This window comes from Falco punctatus (assembly GCF_963210335.1).
Source record: "Falco punctatus genome assembly, chromosome: 6".
Taxonomy (NCBI): domain Eukaryota; kingdom Metazoa; phylum Chordata; class Aves; order Falconiformes; family Falconidae; genus Falco; species Falco punctatus.
The window spans coordinates 80003891-80029908 of record NC_137585.1 but is presented as its reverse complement, the minus strand read 5'-3'; the positions used below and the strand labels follow the sequence as shown (position 1 = coordinate 80029908).

Here is a 26018-nt window from a genome sequence, read left to right as displayed (position 1 = left end):
CAGACTCTGGAGAAGCTTTTGAAACAGGAAAGTACTTCCCAGCATGTGAAAAGTGGCAAATTATTCTGTCAATATTTTAATGGTATACTTTGCTATGAAAAGATCACCTTATGAAATGGGTTTATAGGCAAGTACAGAATGAGATAAGTTAAAGGCCATAAACTTTAAAGACAGTCACTCACAAATAAAACACCCCAGGAAAAAGGAAAAAAAGTGCTGTCAGAGAAGAACAATGTTAATTGTTAAAAACGAACTGAAAAATTGGGGGGGGGGGGGTGTGGAAGGATATTAAGACCTGAAATGAAAAATTAGGACAGCAATAGCATAGTGAAGAAAGATAAGAAGTTACTGTGCTGAATGTCTGCTAACTTGCTTTTAGTTCCTGAAAATTGCCTTTCCCTGCAAAAAAAGGGAATAAAATGCTATGCCTGTTGTGGCTGCTGTATCAGCACCCACTGGCAATGCCTACATCTGTGTTCAGCACCTGCGATAAGCAGTTGTCCCCTGAACGCCGAGGCCGCTGTGATGGTGCTCAGGCTAGGTCAGACCCCACCTCTGAGCACATTCCCACTACGGGGGAGAAGCCATAGCAGCTCTGTTAACAGATGCTTCTCCCCAGACCACCCCGTGTCAGCCCCGACAGTGACAAGTAGCTCCTTCTCTTCCATGCAAGAGGCTCCCACCTTCAACCAGGGCATGTGCCAGCACCCCATCCTGATGCCCTGTGTGGGTGGCCACGCTGAGGAGGACTCTGGTGGTACTGGGGTGACGAAGGCCTGCAGTTCCCCCATCCTTACCCCGAGCCATGCCGATGATGGGACATGATAGATCCCACCTGTCTCCAAATGCAGGTTGAGCCATTGCTCAATCCTGACACAGGCCTCATCTTGGCTTGCGAGGCCGAGCGCAGCCCCATCACCACAGCTCTGGCACTGACCTCTGGTACAGGGCAGCTCTAACCTTCCTGTATTTGAGGGGGAAATATGCCTCCCAGAGAGGATATTTAAAGCCCTGCTGCATAAGCAGGTACAATTCAAAGCTCTAGCATTTCATGTTTCAAAATAAATGTCAAAAATACCCGATTCCCAGATGCTGTATTTCCTTTAGAAGAGCTAACACCAGCCAGACGGGAAAAAATAACTTCCGTGTTTCCTTCAGTCACAATATTTCAGACGGTGGGAGAGCAGCACCTGAACACATGGTGTACAGAAAGGCAACCCTCCCATCCCAGACTACTGGTATCCGCATTCAAACACACTTTTCACAGACACTTCTTTCATTAAGGAAACTGATTTCAGTGGGGCCGTTTCTGTATCAGGCATGAGTAACTGTATTACAATCTGGCTCCTCATGGCATGTTCCAAACCAGCTCTTTCATTTTTTTCTAAGGAGGGCTGTGATTCAGCATTAACATAGTTTAAATATGAGTGATATTTTCAGGGACTCCTCAGTACACATGGCTACAAATGTTAATGAATACTTTTTTGAAATATTAAAAGAAATAACTGTCTAAATGTTCCATTTATCTGCATCCCAGTCTCTCAAGAAAAATAATTACTTACATTTTTTTTAAAAAAATAAATTTTCCCCAGTTCCACTAATACTTATTTAACACCTTAAGGACCTCAGCGATTTTCATACTCAGCTTAGAGGAACTAATTCTTACAGACATGAATCACGAGCAATGCGAAGTGATCTGAAATAATCAAATGATTTTGTAACTGAAACTGAGGGGACGGCTACCTGGCAATGGAGTAGGCAAAGACAGAATGAGAGTCCCAAAATGTAACAAATTAATTGTCACTTACCCTGTTCAAGCAGTATTTGCTCTCTTTCCCATAAAAGTGCTGGAGACATTTCATGTTCTGCTTGTCAACAATCTTGTTGAAGAACTCATTGATGGTTCGCACGGAGACGGCACAGACTGCAGATCTGTTGGTTGGTTCAGAAGAGTCTGGTTTGCTTTGTGCAAAAACACCATAGAGGATATCATCGTTCAACCCAAGGCCCATTTCGTGGGCTAGAGCTGCACCTGGCTTGCTTACATAGGCAGCCTGCAAAATGTTGAATACCTCCTTTCGGATGGATCTCTTTCTCCGCTTTTCGGTAAAAATACATTCAAGAGGCATTTCCATGTAAGAACGCATCTCTGAGTCTAAAGTGCAGAAGCGGATAATTCTAGTGTGAAAAGCTTGGGAGTCAAGTGATTCTCTCTGGACAGTCAGAAAATAGATGAAGTGATCATTTTCAAAGGCATGGACATACCTAACGGGATACGAGTCACGGAACTGAGGGAGGATATCTATGTAAGACTGATCTGTGAGAAATTCAAAACCATCCTGTGTTTCTTTTAACCTTCTAACTGATATTGAATGCAGCACATGGGGAGGTTGAAATGTAGATGTCACAGTATTTCCAACAAAGAAGTTAACAAACCTGTCCTTTTCAGTCACCAAAACTTTGGTTCCTAAAGTGCTTACAACACAGTCAGGACAATTATCTGCTTCTCCGTCCACCCGGGGTGAATACATGCAGTGTACCTCGCTTTCGATGTCAGCAGGGTTGTCAGGGTGAATGATGTGACGGTGGCAGATGCCTCCGGACACACTACCACAGCTGATGAGCTGATCATCATAGTAAGTTTCTAAGAGCAGTGCCAGGTTGACATTATCCTTCCATACGCTGTTAGATAAATTGGCTTTATCTTTGCAGTCTTCGCACGGCGCGCAGTTAGGGTTCTCCAAAATGGGCCCGGTCTTGTACACGGAAATGTTCTGGAGAGTTTCATTTAGTACATAAATCTTGTTGACTGCTCCAATATAAACATGATGCTTGTATAAAACTACATTCTGAATTGGTGTTTCTGCGATGAAGTTAGGAAGATCGTATTTTACATTCAAATTCATCTCTGATTTTTTAGCTGCTTCTTTGCATTGTCCATGGCTCCTCTGCAGCAAGGCAAACAGGAATACGATAAACCCAGAAGGATATGCAGTAAGAGACTTCATTGTCAGAGATTTAATCTGTCAAAATATATTTAAAGGAAAGACTGGTTATATTTCATATACTTAAACATCAGTTTATCAGTCAACAGAAATCCGTTTCTAGGCTGCATGTATTAGCTGAACTATTTCAGTCTAAGAAGTGTCGTAATCTTGCTTAGTGTCATTAATAGTCTGTGCTAGTAACTGCTATGATGACTGTTCTTCGTGGGTACCCATTTCACTGCTTTTAGAACAACTCACAGCAAGATTTTCTTACGATTAATTTTGCAGGACCCCTCAGTGTGTTGTACAGCAGCAGCAGAGACAACCACTTCCACATCAGCATTAAACCAACTGACTGATACAGTTTAGAAGATGGTGCACAGGTAGGTGAAAGCAAATCTGCTCAGGACACTCAGGACACAACTGCACGCAAAACAGTTACAGCACTTCGGTGTGTAGATATAAGATATTTGGCGAGTTTCTCAAGGGGCTGAGCTGGTTCTTAGCGCAGCTGCTCAAAAATGAGAAATAGAAAAATATGAAATAATGTCAAGATCTGAGCTGGAAGTGGGCTTCTCTTTCATTCTGTTGACATTTCTGATTAACCAAGGAAGAGCCTTTTCTCCACCAGACCAAAGGAAGAAACCTCTCTCTCTCTCTCTCTCCCTTCAGATCCCCAAACCACTGTCTTTCATAAGGGCCCAGTTTGGAAAAAAGGAATGTTTTTTTCAGCCAGCTCTTCTTGGAATAGTCATTTCCCCTAGTGTTGACAAGGTTTTGTAATATATTGTTAGAATATTTTATGCATCATGTGGTGCCTGGCATGTGCAAGTTTTATTTTAGGCCTTGTACCACAGCAGTTAAGTCACTCTGGTGAACCTTTACAAGATACAGGCATATCACTGTATTGTAAACAAAGGGGGATCGAGTGACCTACAGCCATTAACTGATGAAACAACCTAGCACTTTCCTTTTTTTTACTTCTCCACACAATTGTTTGATGTGGCTTGAAAAACCAAAGGCAGATGACTAGTACGATATTTCACCCCCTCAGAAGATCAATTAAATGAACTGTGGTTATGAGCGTTTCAGTGCAGTGTCCACACTATGCCCTGTCACACCAGACATTTTCTGTTAATGTCATGACACAGTTGTTAAGCCAAATTTAGCTTCTTCATGGAGAAAACAATTATGCATTCTAACAGCAATATGATCACATACTTTGGGAAAATACTTACAGCTTGGCTATAGTTAAGCAATTGTTGCTAACTGAGAAATGCTTATGACCACTGATAGGATTTAAAATAGACAACCTTGAAAATTGCAAACTAAAAATAGGAATCTGTGTTGACTTTTTATTTCATTAAGACTTTAAGCAAAATGAAATGATTACTATAGACCAGAGCTGCTTCAGACATGTGTAACTTCAGTGTTTTGACTAGATTGGTTAAAATAATCCATCAATAATTCTCCTGCATTTCTTGTGACATTTTATTTCAGCATCCACTGAACTCTTTTTGTGGCTTACCTCATTAATTACACAAAATAATAGGTTCTGGAAACAAAGAATTGTTCTTCCTCCATGCTATCTGATAATAATAATGATCCAGAGCTGGGGATAAAAATCAGAAACAGAGGCTATTTGCAAGTATTAGCTAGTAAGAACAAGTTACGCTTCTGGTGTTGAGAAATTAAGATCTTCCTTCAAATCAACAACATTTTCTGATATTAATTAGTGATAAAAGAATCATGGAAACAAATCAAATATGGTTCAAGGTTAAAAGAAAAAGAAAAGAAGAAAGAGCAAAGGCACCACTATAATTAGAAAATAGCCCCAGTACACAGAGCACTGACTTCTGTATCGTATAGGGCAGGAAACAGTTTTGTCATCCTCTGAAACTTGCTATTACAGAATTTTTCCTGATCTGTGCTGGGATGAAACCAAGAGTTTTCGAAGTTTGTGGAAACACCCAGCAGTCCCACCTGATCCAAGAACAACCGTGTTCACATCCCTGCCTCGCCAGTGCAAAGGTCCCCACAACGGGAGGAGTGGGAGTCTCGTCTATCGGTCTCCTTTCAGCCAGCACTTCCACCCCAGAAACTGCTAAAACTGATACATTCCTGCAGATTTACTTCTGACGAGTCAACATGTTCCGACAAATACCAGATTAAGCAGAAAATTCCAAAAGTGCTCTATTTCTGACACAATGCGGAGGCAGGTATATTGTTTACTGCAAGGAGTTTAAACCCATCTAACAGAGGTGGCACTGCAGTGGAGAGAGAAAGCAATAGGTGAGACAGCAGATGAGGATGAGGCTGATCAAGCACCAACATGGGAAAAAAAGATGCAAGGTTACTTGGCAGGCACCTACTTTGTTGCAGTGTATTCTGTGCTATGTTCTTGTTTTAATAAGTTTCCAAATTGATTTCCCACCCACTATGCCTCCTAGTCTTCAGTTTACAATCCTCCCCATTCTTCCAGTGTCCAAAAAAAAGAATCCCTAGCTGTCCCAACAGTAAACACCAGTGTGCACTGCAGAGCGATTTAGAGCCATAAATATTGTCTGACTAATTATTCTTTGCCTTAAATCACATCTTGGGATGTGAGGCCAGTATCCTTGGATTGGCTACTCTGCCTACACTTGGTGAAACAGCACTGGTTTGAATCTGTGCTCTGGAGACAGAAGATTCCTCCTTGAACTCCTTTAGCAAGCGAGATTGGAATCAAAAAGCTTAACAGCAAGAGCAAGGGCGGGATTCAGTGTAATGCAAAGAATGCCAGGAATAATAGGTACTGTAGTTCACCACTACAGGAAGGAAAATATGAGCAATAAAAGGAAAACAAGTAATCTTTGCTCTCATATTTGAGCTCCACCATTGTGTCTTCCTTTGGATGCTTTTGAGGTGTTTTAAGCATTCTCCAAGACAGAAATCTGCTGATTCCCACCTATGGGAAGCTCAGGCTCAGATTTATGGGCAGCTCTGGGGAGGATGGTTCCCCACAATGCATGTCTCCAAGACACAGTGAATCTTTCCTCATGGTCCCTGAAATCAGAAGGCACATGCTCTACTGTAAGACGTTTATAGCTTTGGGAGAACACAGGAGTTATGCGAAGAGTACAATGTGCAACTCCTTTTCTTGGGTATTTGTTTTTTTCACAGTCCTCACATCATATAAACTTCACTGTGCCTCTGTGAGACTCCCGTGACATTCAGTGCCTCTTTTTATCTGCATTTGATCCAGGGTCTTTATTCCACTGCTGCAACCTCCAACACAGAGCTGCTTTTCTGTAACCGCCACACCAGGTCACTGCAAACACACTTCACTTGAACACAACCTGAAGAAGCAGAGAAACTGGAGAATTAAAATTTCAGTCTCAGCTCTTGTCAAAGGTCCAGTAGTCCCAGTTCTCTTTAGCACACACTCAAATGTAACTTCAGTTGAATTTAAGCACTTGAAGAGTTTTGCTGAATTAGAACCAAAATACTTAGGCTACAGATACACTTTCTGAGTCCAGGCCAAAGAACTAGCTGCTGTCTATCACTTGCAGAAGGAAAACAAGTAATCCCTTTGTTTCTCTACTTGGTTTGAATGATGGATGCTGTTCATTCTTTTGTGACCTTCTCGTGACTTGTGTGTCAGTGTGTCTTTCATGTGTCTACAGAAGACTTGTAAGCTTTGGCCTGCAATAACTATCAGCAAGCAATAGCCGTGGATGGATTATTCCTTGTGTAAGAGATATTTTCAAAGCCTGTGTCATGATGTACTCATTCTTCCATCCCTCAGCAGACAGTAGCTTGTATAACTGATGAGAAAATGGATTTTGGTCAACCATTGCAAGTGGCTAGTAATGAGGTGTCGTATTAGTGTGCTTGGCAACCTCAAGTTCTATGTCCAATGGTTCGCACCAGGCTTCGTCTTGAGTGTTTGTGTACCATTAACAGCTTCCCAATGGCAATCTTTTTCCTACAAGTTTCATTCTCTCTAATTACAGCCTGGGTGATAATTTTTAAATATTGAACGTCATGTCTCTCCTTCACACTGCTTGCCACTGTACCAACGAGTCAGGCCTGGCCGTACTGTGGAACCATGTTCAAGCTGACATATGCAAGGGAGCCAGAAAACATGGTCATGCTTGTTTTCCTAGCTCCCATTTCAACAACTCAGGTCAAATTTAACTCTGATCACAAAAGACTCCTCAGATCTGCACAAGCTAAGACAACACGCTGACATGAAAGTGTTTTGTAGGTTGTTTCATGCATCTCATTTTTCCTTGCTTTATTACAGAAAAGGAAATGCGTATCCTATATAAAGCATGTTTGTACAAGAACACATTTAGTCCTCTGATCATTTCAGGTTAGGTAACAGCAGAGCCACATCAATTCATATTTCAAAAACTCTATTTTCAGCAAATGGTAGCCTTTTCCCCTCTTTAAGGAAATATTTGATAGTACAGTTTTGTATTTTTCCCAGTAGGACAGTACATCTTGTTACTTTGGGCTCTGACAAACTTCTGGTGGCGAATGTATACAGGATAACTCTAGTGATAACTGCTCCCAACATTTCAGTTTGCTTTGCTATCCTGGACCGAAATCTGTGCCAGTTCAAGACCTGATTCCCTGCGGATCAGAGGCCCTGCCATGGAGACAGCAGCATCATTTAACAGGACAGACAAATGAGACGGGGAGGTGATAACAGCTCCATCCATCCAACTTTAATTTGTTGTTGCAAATCTGTCACAGTGCTGGCACCGGCTTCAACAGTCTAAGCCCGCAGCGGACGTGTCTTCGTAAGACTTTTCAATTAACCGATTGTGTCTGTAGACAAGATTGGTTGGACATAAAACACTTCAAGAGGTTAACCTATTTTCTATGTCCACAGATTAAAAATGTTCTTAAGTCAGAATTGCTAACCTGAATTAGCTACCTTGAGTCAAAATAATGGACAGAACAAGGAAATTTGAGGGAGTAAGTCAATAACAAACACACAAATGAACTCCGAGTTGAATTCAAATGGCTAATCTGAGTGAAAATCCACATTCCCTTGTCTTCAGCACTATTTCAACTCTAGTTTAGGTTACTCGTCCTGACCAAGGTGGGAACGCAATTCTTCTACAGTGTAGTATGTATACTATCATGATGCATTTTCCCAGTGCATAGAGTCACAGGACTTAGTAGTGGTGACTTAGGTCATAAATTTATTCATAACAGTGCTGGGAGGTTTCTGTGGTGCTCCAAGAGGTGCACGTGCATGCAGCTAGCTGATGCTGAGGAACTGGTGGGCAGAGCACAGCCTAGGCAATTGCTGGAGGATCTACCATTAACTAAATCCTCTACATATTCAGTGCAGTCATGTGTGTCAGAAGAAATTGCTTTCATTAGCATGTTCAACTAATCTGTGAGCCTTTTCCTACAATATTCAAACACACAAAAAAAGAATCTAAATTCTCCCTGCATAAAATATACTCTTTAATATACATGGTCCATTACTGGGTCCAAAGTACCACTGTAATTCACCACAGCTATCAATAGAAGCATTTTTGTTCTCTGCCAGGTTTATTTTTAACTGCCATTAAAACACAAGAACACTAATCTAGCCTTTGCAGCGGAGAAAATGTTATTCTTATACTCATTTAGCATTATTTCTTTTTTGTCGGTGTCCTGCAGTGCAATAAAGTGTAGAGCATTTTCTTTGAAACTTGGTTCAGATCTTAACATCCTAAAGCCAACTCATGTCTTGGGTCTGTGTCACAACTGGATTTATTTAATCATTTTTTGTTGTGATGGGCTACAATGGCACTACAGGTTCTTTCATAATAAACCTCAGCAAACACTTGCTGATATATTTCAAGAGCTACACATTGCTCAAAAAGACTAATTTAAAAGGTGGTATAGAGCATTTGTTGGGATTCAGGGAATTTCACATGTGTGGAAGCGGTACCCATTCTAAGGGCTGAGGAATCAATTCTGCAAAGAACAGGAACTAGAAAAAAAGTTCAAAATATACAAAGAGTAATTGAAAAACAGGGAGGAAATACCCACAATAAGGCAGGTCCTTCGTTGTTTGTTCATGCCTGTATTTTCAGGTTAATTTAGATCTTGAAAATACAGGAGGACAGCTTTCCACATCTGGATGGGGGGATTTTTTAGAATTATTATATTGTTTAGCAATAGCACAAAAATAGAAAGTAAACTTTGAACAACACAACACTATTGATCCACTCCATCTGAAACGCAAGTCAGCAATTGTGGAGCTTCAGTAAGAAAATACCTGTGGTGCTGTTGTGGCTTTTCACACTGGTAGTAAAATAAATTCAGTTCTAGCACAGACTTAAGCTTGGTATCTGCAGCAAATAATTCAGCCTGACAACTGACATGTGAACATCTTATTCAGTCCAAGTGTTCAGTCCATGTAGAAAAGGAGCTCTGTGTGGGGTAGAGTAACATGTTATGCTTGTTACGGTACACGTCGTGACCAATAACAAAGGACGGCGTTGGTTTTGGATTTTAAGTTACTGAATACGGAGGTACTTGGGTTCCACTACCGATCTTTCATGTTTGGACAGACTAATTAATTTCTTAACATATTTTCGCCATATATGCAAAGCAAAGACCTTTATTGACTCTAGCCAGTTGAGACATATGCCCTGGTTCACTGAGGAAGTCACACAAGCTCAGGTAAAGATGCCAGCCGTTTTTGGTGTGGTAAAAACACCTTACAGTAGGAGAAAGCAGTTTTCTTGTATTTCCGAGCTGATCCTGTTAATCAACTTTTTGCATGAGTCTGAGCATTTTGTGGTTGTCTTGTACAGAATGGGGACAGTGTAATTTCCTTGGAATGCAGTTCCTCCTTTCGTGAAGAGCCAAGTTGGCAAATCTGGCTGCAAGCACAGTTTTAGCTCAATTCCCTTAACTACTCTCAGCACTTAGATTTTTCTACTTTATGCTTTATGGTTATAACATCTATCTACCTGAATTCTTGTATTGAAATGCAGAGCAGATTTTGGAAGCTTTTCCTGTCTTGTAAAGCTAACAGCCTTCCATACTGTGATAATTAAAGGAATGGCATGGGTCATAAAATGAAAAAGATTAAAAGGCAGATAGCCAGGAGTAACCAAGACAGCATACAGATTTGATCTAAATGTTCTACCAGCAATTATGAATGATCTTGATGCAGGGCATTTCCTGCAGTTTAATTGTCATTTGGTGCTAATGGTTCTTAGGAGTCCCTGAGACAGTAACTCTTCACAGCCAAATACTAATCTCTTTAAAAAGAAAAAAAATTAAATTCTGTACATTAATAGATAGTGATGATAAAGTATATTATATGAGAACTGTACCAAAGGATCTACATGCACACTAAATTATCAAATTCTGTTTTGCTGTCATAATAAATATAATAGGTATAATAACAACAACTAAAACTCAACAAGTCCCTCAATTCCTTCAAGGTGTGGCAGAAATACCTAGGATACCAAGCAAAAGAAATTATGCTGGCTCCGTTCTTTTCTCTGAAGAGCTGGCAGGATGGTGTCAGGCTCTTCTGCTTCGCAGGCACACATAAAGCATGCCACTGGGTACCATGACTTCACGCTTTTCAGTCAATGTGTCTTCAAGGGCCACGAGGCAAATTTGTGACAAAACCTAGGGTCAAGGATTTCCAACAGGTTGCTGATGCCTTGCTTGATACATAGCTTGTCACGCCAAGGTGTCACAGTCAAACTTTGTGCAGGGTCAAAGCGAGATCAGCGCATCTATAAGAGTAAGCTGGGCTGCCAGATTTGGGGAGCTCGCCCAAGGGCTGGCATGAGACCATCAGCTTTCCCTCACTCAGCCTGCTGGGGGTGGCTTACCCACATCAAGGAGAAACCAGGAAAAACCTCTGCTTGTGGACCTGTGCTGGCACTGCACAGGGGCTTTTAGGTTGCCTCCAAGCCCCCTCCCTGCATCTAGGAGATTTTCTGAGGCTGCTGAACCAGCCTGGCCTCGCACGGCCTGTTGAGCTGATACTACGATTTCTCCTCATGTATTATATTTAGTGCTGGCAAATAGACTGCACTCCTTCTATTCCCAAGCTGGCTCCACAGGCAGTACAACCGTGATTGTGTAATGCTGTGTTTGAGATAACGTGCCCCACCAAACACAAACCGCCTCTATGCAAAACTAACTCGGGTGGTCTTTGCCCCAAGTAAAAGCATGGTGCAAACCCTCAGAACAGCTACGAGTAAAACTGAATTGGCTATGTTTGTAAAGTGCCTAGTGAAAGTAATGAAGTCTATATTTACGCCTTAGCTTAGCAGAACACATCCTTTATCTGATACCAACGTTAATAACCTGATGGTCTACTTAGCTTCACAGCAGCTTTTTGATAATCAAACAGGAACAATGTCAAGGATAGTGCTTATTTCCCATCTGTGTTTGGTTAGGAGGTTATGACCTTTTCTTTTTAATGCTGACCTTGCTTTTGTCACTGCAAGTTTATGTTATTGCAATGCACTTTAACTGATGCCCTACTTTCACTCAGTTTAGAAACTGAGTTAATGATGGCTCATTGGCGTGACTGCTGCCTTGCTGTGAACCTGTGATTCATGATCTGCTTCCAAGGACTTTACGGTATTGGTGTTCATAAATCCCGAAATGGCCTGGGACCAGCCTATCTGACATCCTGGCTCTCACCAGAGGCAACAGTGTCACAGCTGCAATCAGCAGAGTGGCTGATCTGGAGCAGCCTCAGCTCCTGGTTTTTGGCAGATGTCCCTCAGCGAGGGTCCGTCAGCCACAGCTTTTATTCTGAAATATTGTGCTGACCTTCAGAAGATGCTGAAAAGCTCAATAGTTTGAAGAAGGTGTTCAGGGATGGCTGAGTGGTCAGAGTTTTTTCATGCTAATAGGGTCCTTTTTTTTTTCTGAACAGCTTTTCCAGCTGCTTTATTTACTTTCTTTCAGCTCGACCCCTCCCCTCATTTTGGGGAGACTTGGGGAGCCGAAATGTGCAACTGCTCCTTTCAAGGGTTCTTGTTTATACAGGGCCAAATACCAGGTTTTTGGACTTGTTCAGACCGTGGAGTGTGTCCTTTGGAAATCTGCAGCCAGATGCAAGGAGTTTGTGAGATAAGTAAAGAGGCTGTTTCCAAACTTCAGAGACTATTTACCTTTCTCATAGAGGTGACATGAGGATAAATTAGCTCATTCTTACAAAACACCTCCAAAATACGAAGGGCTCAGTGCCGGTGCTTGCAACAGGCACAGCAGCACTGCAAGGCTGAGCTGTAAGATGCTGCCTTCCATACAGGAGCTGATTTAAAACCGCGGTCTTCACCTCTGCAAGAACAGGTCGGCCAAAGGTCTAAACGCAGGACTAGGGCTTGGCTTTGCCCCCCTCTGCCACCTGCCCTCCCCTGGGTGCAGGCAGCCCCTGCCCACGCTCTCCTGCCCTTCTGCCACGAGAGATCCAGCATCTCACCCCAGTGGCCGTCCCTCACCCTCCTCCTGTTCGGGTGGGAAGATGCCAACAGCAGAAGGTGCGGATATGAATCCCCCCTAGGCAAAGCGGTCCTCACGCTTCAGAACAGAGCGGGCCGGGAGGAAGAGAAGGGAATGAACGTGGGACTGGAGGCTGCCTGTCAGCAGCAGGACCCTTCTGCGGTGCCCGGCTCCATCCTGTCTGGGGCCTGCAAACAAGCTTAGCTGGGAGCTGTAACCCAGCCAGGACCGAGGGCCTCTAACTGCTCCACGTGATTTCTTCTGTAGAGCTCACGCTCAGGTGAGATCCAGGGAATATTCAGCACAATGCGCAGCCACCAGCTAATCTAAGCACCTAAGAGCTTTGTGGCCAGCAAGTGTTAGCTTTCTGGATGCCTTTCTTGGACTTATGCCTTGAACTCACTCTAAACCCCATTTTAGATGCCAAAGTAGCCTCTCTGGATCTTACGCATAATTTTAAGCTTGGTTTGCTTATCCAAAAGGAAAATAAAATGGCAGTGGTGAATTTGGAAACATCAGTTAATGCATGTTTTTAATTTAGGACTTTATATTGCAACAATTGCTCCTGAGCATGAGGTTTTGTTAAGTAGTTGATACCACTGAATTAAATACTTCGGGCACTGAACAAAGGTCACTGTCATTTAACAAGAACATTTTCTTTTACATCCCTGCTCCTACTTAAAATATTCAAATTACATTGTATTACTTATTAGCACCATGCATGTCATGTTCAGATAAAAAAACTGGGCTACTCCTGTGATTAACAATTACTTCAGCAACTTAAATTTGAACAAGGTACAGCTGTTGGGGATAATGATGGGACAGATCTAACCTCTTATGCACCCGAGCTTTCACACAAAAGCCTGGTTTCAGACTTAAGGTTTGTCAGGGTAAGTTACGGTCCTTTACTGTGAAGCTGCTACCTTTTCCAAGACTCGACTCCACGGTCTTTACGCAAACAATATTCTAATCGATTCCTGTGATAGCTGAGCTGACTAAGGACTAGAAAACAGGGTGCCTAGAACAGCCTGAAAGGCAGATCTGTTGACATGACAGAATCTCAATATTACCGTATTTAAAATGAGCAATATATGATACAGGGTAAATACTGAGATATAGAAGGCATAACTTAACAAGGGATGATAGGTGCAGAAGACTATCTTTAAAACTCTTATATATTGTTAATGAAGATAATCATTACTCTTTAAAGAAAGGCTGAATTAACCTACACTGCATTTCCAAGTAACTAGCTAATGGACACAGGCATTATCTTTTCATATGTCTTTGAAACCCCTATAAACCATGCCTAGTCAAATATTTGACTGATGGGCTTTTACCCCTATTAATAGCATGTGATGAAGGTCTCAGTAAATAACCTACCTCCAGATTTGCCTTCTCTAGAAGGGAAAGGGGTACTTTCTTATTCTTCAGCCACCTCTTAAATGCTCCTTGCTGCTTCCTGAAAGGCTTTTTGTACTGTGAAAACAATTCACCGGTTGTTACCTTATTTTTGTGCCCTCCAGGGATTTTGGGCCCTGTACTCTCCTCAGATGAGCAAGCCCTCCCTTCAGTCAGGGGAACTCTGGAAGCCATTCATGCTTATCTGCAGGCAGAGGTTGGCCCGGCTTGTCTTTAGTTTATGAGAGAAGCATGGTATTATTTGCATAAAAGGAGTTCTTTCAAAGCATGTTATATGAAAACCTCTCAATTTGAAAACAAACAAAAAAACCACACAGCAATTTTCAGGAAGCAGCAAAGATGTCTCTGAGCTCTCTCCCAGCTGATTTTATCATGGCAGCTTACATCTGAAGAAGAACAAACATACTTATTTTTGCAGATGTGTTTTCAGTAGGAAAGAAAACTCCAGAGAACTAGCAAACAGTCCTTCTGACTGGTAATGACCATGCACAATCTTTTCCCTTTTCAGTCCTGCAGAAGAAAACATGGGATCCAGTTCTGCAGTCACAAAGTCATTAATGATTTTTGTGATTTCATGCACTCTGTGCTGACTTTACCTACCTCCTGTCTGGTTCTCATCTCTCCGAACTTCTATCAGCATGCTCCGCATTCAGAGCTCCTCCTTGTGTGTAGCTTGACATAGTTATCCAGGGGGGGGAAATAAAAAAAAAAAAAAGAAAAAAAAAAAAGGAAAAGCTAACTGTTGTTGGTCAGGCCTTTCTGACTATAACCAGGAGAGGGAGGGAATCATCCCTTTCTCACAAATGGGCCTGCCTTGCAATCCATCTCTTTTGTATATGTAAGATCAGGATAAAAAGGACACAAATCCAATGGAATTTCATGCAAAGAGTGGTAACTAAATTCTATGGGATTTAATGGAAGATAAAATGTAATGGGGTTTTAACATACTGCAGTACTGAAGCATGAACATAACTGACATTAAATTTCGTAGGATAGTTCAAAAGCTAACAGTAAAGTTCTCATGCTGGGTAGATTCAACAGGATTTTCCCGCTGAGGAAATCTGACTGACGAGCCAAGGTGGAGACCTGGGAAGATGTGGGGAATATCACAGGAGAGGACCTTCCCAGACAAGGAGCTCTTTAATCCTCTGAGAAGGCAGAAGGAAACGGTGAAATATTGCCACCATGCCATGTTCTCTGGTGATTCATACGTAAGGCCAGTGTTTGCAATACCAGGAAAAGGAGACATTTGGGGACTTCAGATTCCAGCTTACTTGTATCCAGACACCCCGAGTTTAACAAAAGGGACCTACATCCTGGCTGGGGCAACACCCCCATTTACTACTCTGAAGCACTGCAAACATGGACAAGGATAAAACTCTGCACTCTGTCCTTGAACACGTATGGGAGGGCAACAGCAAAGCAGATGCCAAAGTTTTCCTTCGTCAGAAGGGTTAAGCAACAGTTGAGATGAAGTTTTCAATCATCTACTGTGGGCTAAATTGCATCTTCAAACATGCACATTTTCCACTGATTTGAATGGATGGTAAACACATTTCTCAGGGTGAAATTTGGATTATAGTCTCTGATGCAAAAGTGCTTAATCACATAGGGAGCTCCATACAGGCTCACTGCTTCACTGGAGTCCAATACTGTTTGCATTCTACCTACTATTTAAAGCATTATTAATATTGTGATTGTACTATATTATTTTTTTTTTAGTGCAGCTTTGGGCATTTGTAAGAATGATATCAAATACCAAGGATTAACAAGAATCATTTTTCCCCAGGAAAAATACTGGCCTCTAATCCAAAGAGCAAAAGCAATAAACTTAAAGACTTTAAGCAAAGGTTTTGCAGGACAGTAATACATAACATTTGAAATTAGTACCCACTTTCCAGAAGTAGACAGGAAAACTGAATATAACTCCAGTAATTCATTTAACATTTTCAATGACATTAGGAAAGAGCAATTAATCAACTTTAGACATGAATTCAACTACCAACACCTTTCATTGTCTTCAGCAAAGCTGTCTCTCTCTGCTTTATTCTGCTTTCTCAGACCTAACTAACAGAATTTGGTATTTTTGGATGAGAAGACATATGTCATGAAGACACATGAAAATGATACAATAACACCCATAACAGATACAGGAAAATATAATAAAGATAAAAGGATATATAATTCCCATAACAGAAATCCTAATACAATTCTGGCTGTAAAACAGTCTTAAAGACAGAAATCCAAGCCCCAGTTACCCCAGCGTATATCTGAAGACAGATAAAGCTTGTGAAGTTATTTCAGTTTTACAGAGCAAAACGTTTTCTTTTCTTTTCATGCATTTGGGACAACTCACAGATTTGGGAAGCTTCTCAAAGGCTGGAGTTACTTGGAAATCTGCTACCTTTATCCTCATAGGATCATCCACGGAGGGGGGAACAAATTCCAGTATCTTAATAAATATTCTTAATCGTCTTGAAATTTTCATAGAATGGTTTGGGTTTGAAGGGACCCTGAAGACCATCTAGTTCCAACCCCGCTGTCATGGACAGGGACACTAAACCAGGTTGCTTAAAGCCCCATCCAACCTGGCCCTGGACACGTCCAGGGGTGGGACATTTTGGTGACTAGGCCAACCAATCCAAAAAGCATTCTTCTTCATCATAAAGCTAAAGACAAAACAACAAAACCCCACATATCTCTCTAGGCATTCACATGGCACAACAGACCTCTACCAAGCCTGAAACCGTGCTAGCCAGAATAGTTTCAATATAGAAAAAGCAAAGTAAATGAAAGGTGAGGTTCAGCACCCATCTCAAACAAACTAAAAAAAAAAATACACAAAGAAACTTATTTTCTGCTTATTTTAGGAGATAATGTAACTTTGGGATTCTAACTGTAACTGCTAACTGTTTTCATCTGCTCATTAGATATACTCAGAAAGGCTTTCTGTTTCCACAAAATTTATACAAAAATAAATAGTTCCTGCAGGAGCAATCAATTCATACAAATATTAATGATCAAATTTTCATGTGGAAAAAAAGATACCTCAATCTTCTATTAAAGCTGAAGGAGAGAAAATCCATTTTGCAAATACCATGCAGAGCTAAACCCAGCGTCCATGAAAAGTCAGTGGCAAAACTCCCCAGAACAACCATGAAGCCACTGGCTGGCTCACGGTTCCTACCAGGCAAGCAGCACAACCAGAAAAAGAGGTATAAAAAGCAAGTTGCTTAAAACCCACATGTGTTGTAGGTCTGAGCCCTTGTGGTGGGTGATAGAGGGACTGGAATTCAGCTGAGGGCAATGCTCTGCCAGATGTGGGCAGGGGCAGCAGCCCGCACAGCTGGGGCTGGGTGCAGACAACCCACACCAGGGCCATGTGGCTCTCAGCCCTGACAAATGCTCGGCGTAATCAGTCTATTAGTCCAGGTTTCTCCCAGTCCCAGACAGTTGTTTAAAATGAGCATCATTTGAAGCAAACCAGAAACCTTAGCACTGCATTTAATAAATAACTATAACTTTACTGCCTAAATTCAGGGTGGTCCAGCCTCATCGCTGCTATAGGAAAAACGCCTTTTTGAGTCTCACAACACCAGCTCTCCCCTGTGAAGGGGGATCACCTGCAGCACGTAGGGTGCAGAGGCATGCTACAAGGTCACAGACCTAGGCACCCCAGATACCATGAGGCAGGAGTATTATATATGCTTTATTTTTCGGTCACCTGCCCACATCTATACAGCTGAAAGCCCTTCGGGTACTACATGCAGTCCTCCGGCAGTTGGGTTCTCGCCTGGAAGCCACCTGTTGGGCTACTCTTAGTCTATAAAGAGAATCAGAAGATTTAATGGAACTCTCTTCAGTCACAACCAAAGCTATGCTTCTAGCCATTTTATAAAATAAATTACACATTTGGCAAATTTCATATCCTTATGCTGAAAGAGCATCTGCCTGAAGCCAAAACTTCCAGTGTGGGAAGTGAACAACTTACATTGTATAAAATTGTCAACAGGAGTTAATTACTTGTTGCCTAAATCTAGCTGTCTTTATAACTGTGCTACCTCAATTAACTGAATCTGCTTGTAGAAGTGTAACTGAGAGGGCCCTATGCTTCATCATCAACTCCAGAGCCATGCTATTTTGAACATAAAAGACCCGTATCCTGTCCAAAAAATAAACACTGGAGGTGACTTGCCATGTTGCCATTTTGGATTACAAAAAAAAAAAAAAAAAAAATAATACCCAGCCAACACACAGGGGAAGGCTTAATTCCAGCAAACACACACATAAACAGGAAATCTCTCTCCAGTCAGAAGGTATTTTTCCTTCGTACAATGGGGTTCAAAGATGTGTCATCATATAGTTTAAAACAATTGCTAAGGAACCTTACCATTTCCAATAGTTTAGGAATAGAGTTGGCTTCCACGGTCGAAAGCCTGTCCGAACTTGCATGGGAAGCACACAAACACTCACAAATATACGCTGGCTTAGGCCAGCACAGTTTTTTTAATCAATAAGCATGTCAAGCTGGGGGATGGGGAGGGGAGAGAATCAATTTTTCAGAAGGCAAATGGTAACAACTCTAGATTTAATCAAATTGCAGCTGCAATCCCTTACTATTCTTAATATTTTTGAAAGAAAATAGCTCCATGGCAAAGAATGAATTTCAATAAATGTCACATATTTAGTTATATTGCTGATTTTTTAAATTTATCAAGCTAGGTCACTGATCCTTCGCAGAAATGATACCCGTACATGTCAAAAAGATTCTGATACTATTTAGTTGGATAAATGTCAAAATGAAGGAGCTACAGTAGAGGAAAGCAACTTATATATAGATATTGTTATTTCTCTGTGACTAGAGGAAAAAAAAGATATGCCAATGTGACCCTTCAAAGAGAGGTTAAAGCCACAATGTACACAACAAAATGGATAGCTATCAAACACCATGGTGATGGCCATGGTGTGAACACTTGAGCAAAATGAAAATCTTCTGAAAGCATTCAGCAATTTTCCTTTTGCATGTATGGCCAACCAAATTGATCATGAATTCAAACAAGATCCCTTCTGCTGCCGATTGCACATTCATTTTCTTGGGACAAGCAGAAGAGACTATCATAGAGCTGTAGGATGCACAACAAAAGCATTTTGAGCCTATTAAACTCCTCAGCATTACAGAAACTCTTCTCTTATTGACACCTGCTTGAAAAATTAAATGCTCCGAGGCATTTGCATCCCCAGAGACTGGCGCACCGGGGGACAGACAGAGGAGAGGGGTTTCAGGGCATCCATTTGCCTCCCTGTCTGCACCACACGCACCCTGCGCCTAGGTTATACACACAGCCTCTCCTTAAAATCTGAGGGTTATAATCCCCTCAAATTCTTTATCTCCGCTTCTGTTTTCACTCTGATATTTGGTGTACTCAATCGCAACTAATTCAAGGGAAGTCCATCTGAGCCAAGGGGAGTCGGTCAGCATCCAGCCACATCAAGTGACTGAAAAAGATCACAGCACAACTAGAAAGTCTCAGAACAGATCAAAAAAAATGGCAATCTACTTGGGAACATTGCTTCCTTCAAAAGGCGTTATATCCTAGACCAATTTGGTCTGATAACTTTGCCTCTCCTTTATTTTTCTAATGTTTAAAATTGGAGGAAAACAATACTTTATCTTCTTGTACAACATCATAGTTTTCCTGAAGGCAAATAGCTTGGCAATTTGCTAGATTTGTTAATGCTAGAGGAAACAAGTTAGCACACATACCATGTGTTTGAATGCCTTTGGAAATTAGATTGAAACACTGATTTGATTTCCTAAAAGGTATCTTAAACAAGGCAAGGTTAGAGATTTGGAGAGTAATGAGAATTTGTGTGACTTCAAACAGCTCTACATAAAACAGACCTGATATTCTGGGGGGAAAAAGGTCACCTAATTATTCGTTTCCTGAAGGCCCTGTCTATACTACATTTCCCCTGGGTAAGGAAACTGATTTAAAAATGGCTTCTGCTAACGTGTTTGCATCGGTCGCTATGTATGAGATATAGATTTGTTAAAAACATTGCTGAGAAAAACACAATGTTTTTGCAAGGAGAGAACAACAGAAACCTTCCTGGCTTGGCTGTGGCAAAGAGGTGCCATCCAGAGTCCCCTGTGGGACCATGGTCCTGCCTCCTCAGTGATGGAGTGCTGCTTGGAACCATGTAGCATTGACCACGGGTGGTGAGCTGCATGGGTTTAATCACCAGCTACAGCCTTCGCATGGGAGGCAAAATCACAGGCTGTGGCCACAGCAGACAAGATGCACAGGTTGATGGCTTGGCCGAGGGTAACAGCCTAATGGAACACAAAATTGTGCCACTGTCTCGAAGGTCAGCCAGCAAGGCAGCCATGGAGATGTGGGAAACCTGGACAGAAGGGTTTCACAGGAACCTGCCACGAAAGTGTGGCTGCCACCCAAAATATTAGGAAGGTTTGTTTGAAGTAACACATGGCAAGCAAACCATTCCTTCTCTTTTGCGCCAAACAGATCCGGTAACTCCCTTCTGGGTTTCGCGCTCCTGTAGTTTCAGAGAACACGGCTCAGCTATTCTATTGCTTTCTCATTCAAGAAATGATGTGTGTTTCTGTACTGCTGAGAGCGCCCAAGCAGGATTTCCCCTACACTAGATACTCCACCAACACACATGGCGATGCAGAATCTCTCCTTGCTTTCTGCCTGAAGCGAATAAAGTCTAGACACATCACCACCGCAAAGCAGTCGTGGTACAAAGCAGATCAGCCAGAGGTCTGGGACTCCCACCGCTGCAGCTCTGGCTCTCCGGCTGCCCCAGCACAGCGTGTTGCCGGCATCAGGCTCCCTTTGCGGCTCTAAAGGCAAGGCTGCTCTTGCACTGCAACCAGCTGTGCCAGTTAGTCTCTGGAGTCCTGAAAGCCAGTTTTGGGAGAGGAGAAATTGAAAGCCTGCTGCCTAAGTTGAAAAATACAGAGCAGTCACTTGCAGATCACAGAAGAATTGAGAGTAGGTGGGTTGGCCCCTTCAGTTGTATTGGACCAGCAGGAAGAGGTTACAGGTCATCAGTTAAGGTACCAGAAAACTATAAATGCAGGAAAATCAGGATGGGAAAGGCAGTCCTGGGAGGACAACATTTGCCACTCAGTTTTGCATTCATAAGCTGTTCATTGAACCTTTGCTGAATTTTGGCTTTCTGGCTGGTTTGTCCTGACTCAGTATGCTCCTGTCCACCCATAGGCTGCACTGCCACCTCCTCTGAGCAAGTGACACCTCCACCAACCACTCTCCAGGCACAACATGAACAATTTAGTTTACCCAGGGGCTATCGGGGGGGGGGGGGGGGGGGGGGGGGGGAAGAGCAGAGGAAAAAAAAGCCATATAGGATAAAGACAGATAATTCATTCCTTCCCCACCAAAAAGGCAAAGAAACTGACTCTCTTTTCTGTAAATAGAGATTAATGTTTTACAAAATATTCCTTTTTCCAAATGATTCAGTTTATATTAGAAAACAGTCAGAAAAAGAATCATACAGTGCTGAAGAAGGATTTGGGCACACAAAGAACAAGCGATACAGTCATTCCCTAACTTAGTTTTCAACATGCAGCTCCTGCCAAAGGCTAGCTTTTTGCTCTCACAGTGTATGATCTGTAAACATTTAACCAGCTCTCAGAGGCACATGTGAGACACTTTATCTTGCCCGATTATGAATCCAAACGTCTCAGATCTCATAAAAAAAAAAAGACAAAGAAAAAAAAAGACACCATCCTCTCTCTGCTGATAGACAATGCAAAAAGCACCTGTAGGATGAAAACAAATGAACCACCACACATGGCATAGGCTCTCTGGAAAAAAACATGCATTGCAGCTTGAATAACCTCCTACAGGTTACAAACGCGCAGTTTGTTAAATATCACTATTACTTGACTATTAATCCCTATATTAAGATATATGGGCAAAACTTCCAAATTCTAAGGCAATGCATTTAGTATTTATAAAACCAAAGACCACCTAATTTAATGCGGACATGGAAAGAGTGGTGGGATGCCATTATACAGTGCGAATTATTTGCCATTTAAGCAAATTCTACTTTTGAAAATGGGAAATAAAAAAAAAAAAAAAAAAGCCCAAACCGCAGCGTGAGTGCAAGGAAGACTGTGAACGCCGCGCAGCCACGACGTACAAACCCAACTCGGAGAACCCCACGGGCTCACCCCCAGACCTCAGCCCCACGGCAAGCTGCCGGGCTGGCCACCACACGCCCGCACCTCGCAGCCACCGCTTCCGAGTTGGAACTTCCACGTTGCGCTTGCGGAGAGCCCCGCTGCAAGCAGCCGCGGGCGCTGCCGCCGCCAGCTCCGCTGCGCGCTCCTACCGCGCCCGCGGAGCGGGAAGGGGCGGGCGGGGGCAGCGCGCTCCGCTGCGGGGCGGCTGCGGGGAGCACTGCCCGCTCTGCCCTGCCCTGCCCGCGGCAGCGACTTCGCGGGGCGTCCTCCGGTCCGGGCGCCGTGCGGGTCCCGGGCGGGCAGGGGCGGCCGGTGCCGGCGGCCCCGCACCCCGGCTCACCTGCCCCGCGGCGCCCGCCCGGCGCGCAGGCTGCCGGCCCCGGGGAGGGCAGCGGCGGCCCCGGGCGCCGCGCTCCCGCGAAGTTCCCGGGCGGGGCACGGCGCGGCACCCCGGCCGCTCCCCGTCCTTCCCCCGCTCCGGGCTCATCCCGCTCCCCGCGTCCCCCGGCTCGCCCCGTCCCTCCCTGCGGCCGCCGGTCCTTACCGGAGCGGAGCGCGCTGCGCGCCGGCACCGCCGCCGGAGGGGCGAGCGCTGCACGCCGGCGGGCTGGCTCCCGCGGTGCTCGCCCAGGCGCCCGGCCCAGCCCGGGCGGGGCGGGGCGGAGCGGGGCGCAGCCCGGGGCGCAGCCCGGCACACCTCCGCGACCCCGCTCCGCTCCCCCCGCCCCGCAGCCCCCGCGGGCGCAGCCTCCCCGGCCCCCGCTGCCGTCCCTACCTGGGGGCGGCGGGGGCTGCGCGCCCCGGCGGGCAGGGGCCTCCCGCCCGGCACCTGGGCTGCGGGGCGGCTCTGCGCGCCCTTCCCTCCGGCGCCTCCGCCGTGCTGGTGGCGGCTCCCAGCGGTAAATCAGCCGGTCCCCGCGGCTCCCTCCGCCCCTCTGGCGCGGTCCTGACCTGCCTGTGACTCACCACATCGCAGGAGCCCGGGTGCGCGGCGGGGGAAAGGAGGGAGGGGGCGCCTCCTCCTCTCCCTCCCTCTCCCCTCCCTCCTTCCCCCCGTGCCTCCCGGCCAGGCTCGCCCAGCCTGCGGGCGGGAGGGGTGGCTGTCGCTGCCGAGACGGGCAAAAGCCACGGGGGGACTCTCGGTGGCCCTCGCCCAGCGTCGGGGCGGTTTCGGGCCGAGCGGGTACCGGCGGCGCGCGGGCACAGCCGGCCCCTGCGCACCATCAGGTGTCTGCGGCTGCCTGATGCTAAAGCCTCATCCCCAGAGGGCCGGACCAGGGCACCTCCGGGCCTGCCCCGGACCCCACCGGCTGTGTGGCAGCAGACAAATTCATCCCGTATTGCTCCTGACATGGTGTCAGTGCTGGCTGAGCTCTGAACGGCTGTCCATGCGTAATTCTGAGTAAATGCCCTCAATCCACACAGACCATGAAATAACTGCCCCCCCCCCCCCCCCCTTCCCCCCGCCCCGTGTGCAGGGTACTGAATGGCACGGGTTGGGGTCTCTCCCTTGCAAGGTTTCCTAAGTAGATGGTGTCTTCGTTTTTCTGAGATGCTGAGAACCTGACTCACCAAGCAGTGCCATGTACACTTGTGGGGCTGCTGAGAGACTGCAAGTCGCACCACCGGGGCCTGCACCAGAGGACCCATCTTTTTTGTGGTAATGAGTTTCAGCAGCTACTGATTTAAACCAGATTTTACGTGAAAGGCTCCATATTCCAATGGAAGTTATTGGAGACATCTATTTTCCCTTTGCATGCTTCCTTTTTTGGCCCCAACTCTGCTCCCCTTAATCATAGCATTTAAACCGATGAATGTTTTGCATGAGTAAAGTCCGAGGCACTGTAAGAAACATTGCCCAGTTTCATGATTAACCATGGGAAAAATGTCAGACCTTACATCAAAACATTTTGAAAGGAAAATTATTAAATAAAGTATTGTATGCATTTGGCTTAGGCCTGGGATGTCACCATGACGTGTACATAGACAAAGCTGTATATCAGAACAAAATACTTTTGAAAAGCAGTTAGCCATGCTATCCTGCATCAGCAGTGCTTTCACAACTTGTTTATCTGTCTTCTCCTTCCTATGGGCTTTTTGGCACTAGGAATAAAGACATCTAACCTAGCTATAAGCCAATTCTCCGCAAAACCAAATATGCGATCGAGGCAGCGTGTAACCTTTTATGTGTTTAACTCGTGAAATTCTTATTCTGCAGTATCTTTTGCTGACAACAGATAGCATGAAAGTCAGCCCATTTCAACAAGAACAGTGCAGTAAGACCACAGGTGAGGTTATACTTCTTGCCTCCTCATTTCATCAATGTTAGCAACACACTAAAAATTACACCAAGTGAAAATAAAACCAGTTGCTTCTCCTGCTCCCTGAAAGATAAAATTGCTGAAAAGTAACCAGCAATACAGATGTTCTAAATGCTCTGATCTCTTTCTTTGAATCCCTGGCAATCTGTCCATTTACTTCAGTGACCTTTTCTTCAATTAATACGTAGCATTAGTTAGAAAAGGGAGACTGAAAAGCAGCACACACAGCGTCAGCCCCTAGAGGGAAAAGCGCGGTTACAGACAGATTGTGCTACTCGCTGGGCTTCAGTTAGTGATCACTTAATCAGTGTGCGTCTATACAGTTACACCAGATTTGGAAGAATCTGCCATACTAGTTTTAAAAGAAAGTGATAAAGGGAAAGGTTTCAGTCTGGTGTTGGTCCTCATGAGGATAACTCCGCGTGTTATCTGTTCTTAGCCCATCCTCAGTTCTCCGTGCACCTGCCTGGGCTGAACGGCCAGCACCCGGGCTGTTATCAGTGGGACAGCCTGTGCTATTCTAAAGCTAACAAATGATTGTCACTAACATAAAAAGGAGAAACAGATGTTTCCTTTTCATTTTGACCATGCTGATGCCATGTTATTTTAGGTCAGCTGTATGAGACAACTACACTGCAGCCGGGTTTTGATAATCCTTGGGTACTGCCTTCACTGTGCTTGCAATGATACGTATGCCCCACAAACAACTTCTCAGAGTATTGAAGCACCTTTAAGGTTGAAAAAGCTTGAAAAAGAAACTATGACCTTCTTAATTATCATCCTGTTTTTCTTTTCCTTGCTTCTCCTGTCTAAAAGGAGCTGGTCCTCTGTACTGTTAAGGCATCTGGCATAAATATGATGGCGTGGCACATTTCAGAAAGCTGACAGCACTGGAAAAAACAATTCAAAAGTGTTAAGGAGAGTCTGTCGGGGTGATCTATTCTGCAAGAGAACTGGAACGCACCAGGGAGAGTATTGGCACGGGCTTCCCAGCCCTGACGTGTTTTGAGATAGGGAGCTGACGAGCAAACACTATCACTTGTCCAGGGATACAAACATACAGTTGCAAAAATTAATTGCAAGGCTACGTTTAAGTTAAACTTTCAAATGTAAAGATGAGGAATGAAAACACAGGATAATTTGTATTTCTATGTGTTGGCAGTAGTGCATTCCCAACAAACTAAGGGGCCCAGTTCAGTCCTGTAGGTTTGATTGAGACTTGTGCTTAGAGCCTAAGAAATGATTTATCATAACTACAGGTACGAAAATGGAGTCCAAAGACCAGATGCAGCTAGGTGTCCAGCTTCTACTTGATTTCTGTAAGGAGAAGATATTTAAATATCTGTGTAAATCTGGATCTAGCCACCTTTTTAAAACCTGCAGAATTAAACATGGCTCTACTACGTGTTTCTGCAGGACCACACTATACTATACGGTACCACAGCTGTATGGTACCATCAGTGGATTTGCTCTTTGTCCTCTGCTGCAGTCATTCACACCTTGGGGAGCTCATATAAAACGCAAATGTCATTGTGAGACTCCAGAGACTTCTTACTTAGCGGGGCTTACTCA

At 44.0% G+C, this 26018-nt stretch overlaps 1 protein-coding gene across 3 annotated transcripts in view; it reads right to left on the bottom strand.

The window, feature by feature from the left end:
• The window catches only part of MET (MET proto-oncogene, receptor tyrosine kinase), a 91300-nt gene extending 67719 nt beyond the window's left edge, over window positions 1–23581 (bottom strand). For 2 of the 3 annotated variants that reach the window (XM_080390996.1, XM_080390998.1), the window contains exons 1-2: window positions 22670–22889; window positions 1809–3023 (exon numbers count right to left, since the gene is read on the bottom strand). In XM_080390996.1, the coding sequence (XP_080247122.1) occupies window positions 1809–3008 (1200 nt within the window). In that variant the 5' untranslated portion in view covers window positions 3009–3023; window positions 22670–22889. The other variant, XM_080390997.1, reaches the window with a different exon arrangement.
• Between the last annotated feature and the right edge of the window lie 2437 nt (window positions 23582–26018).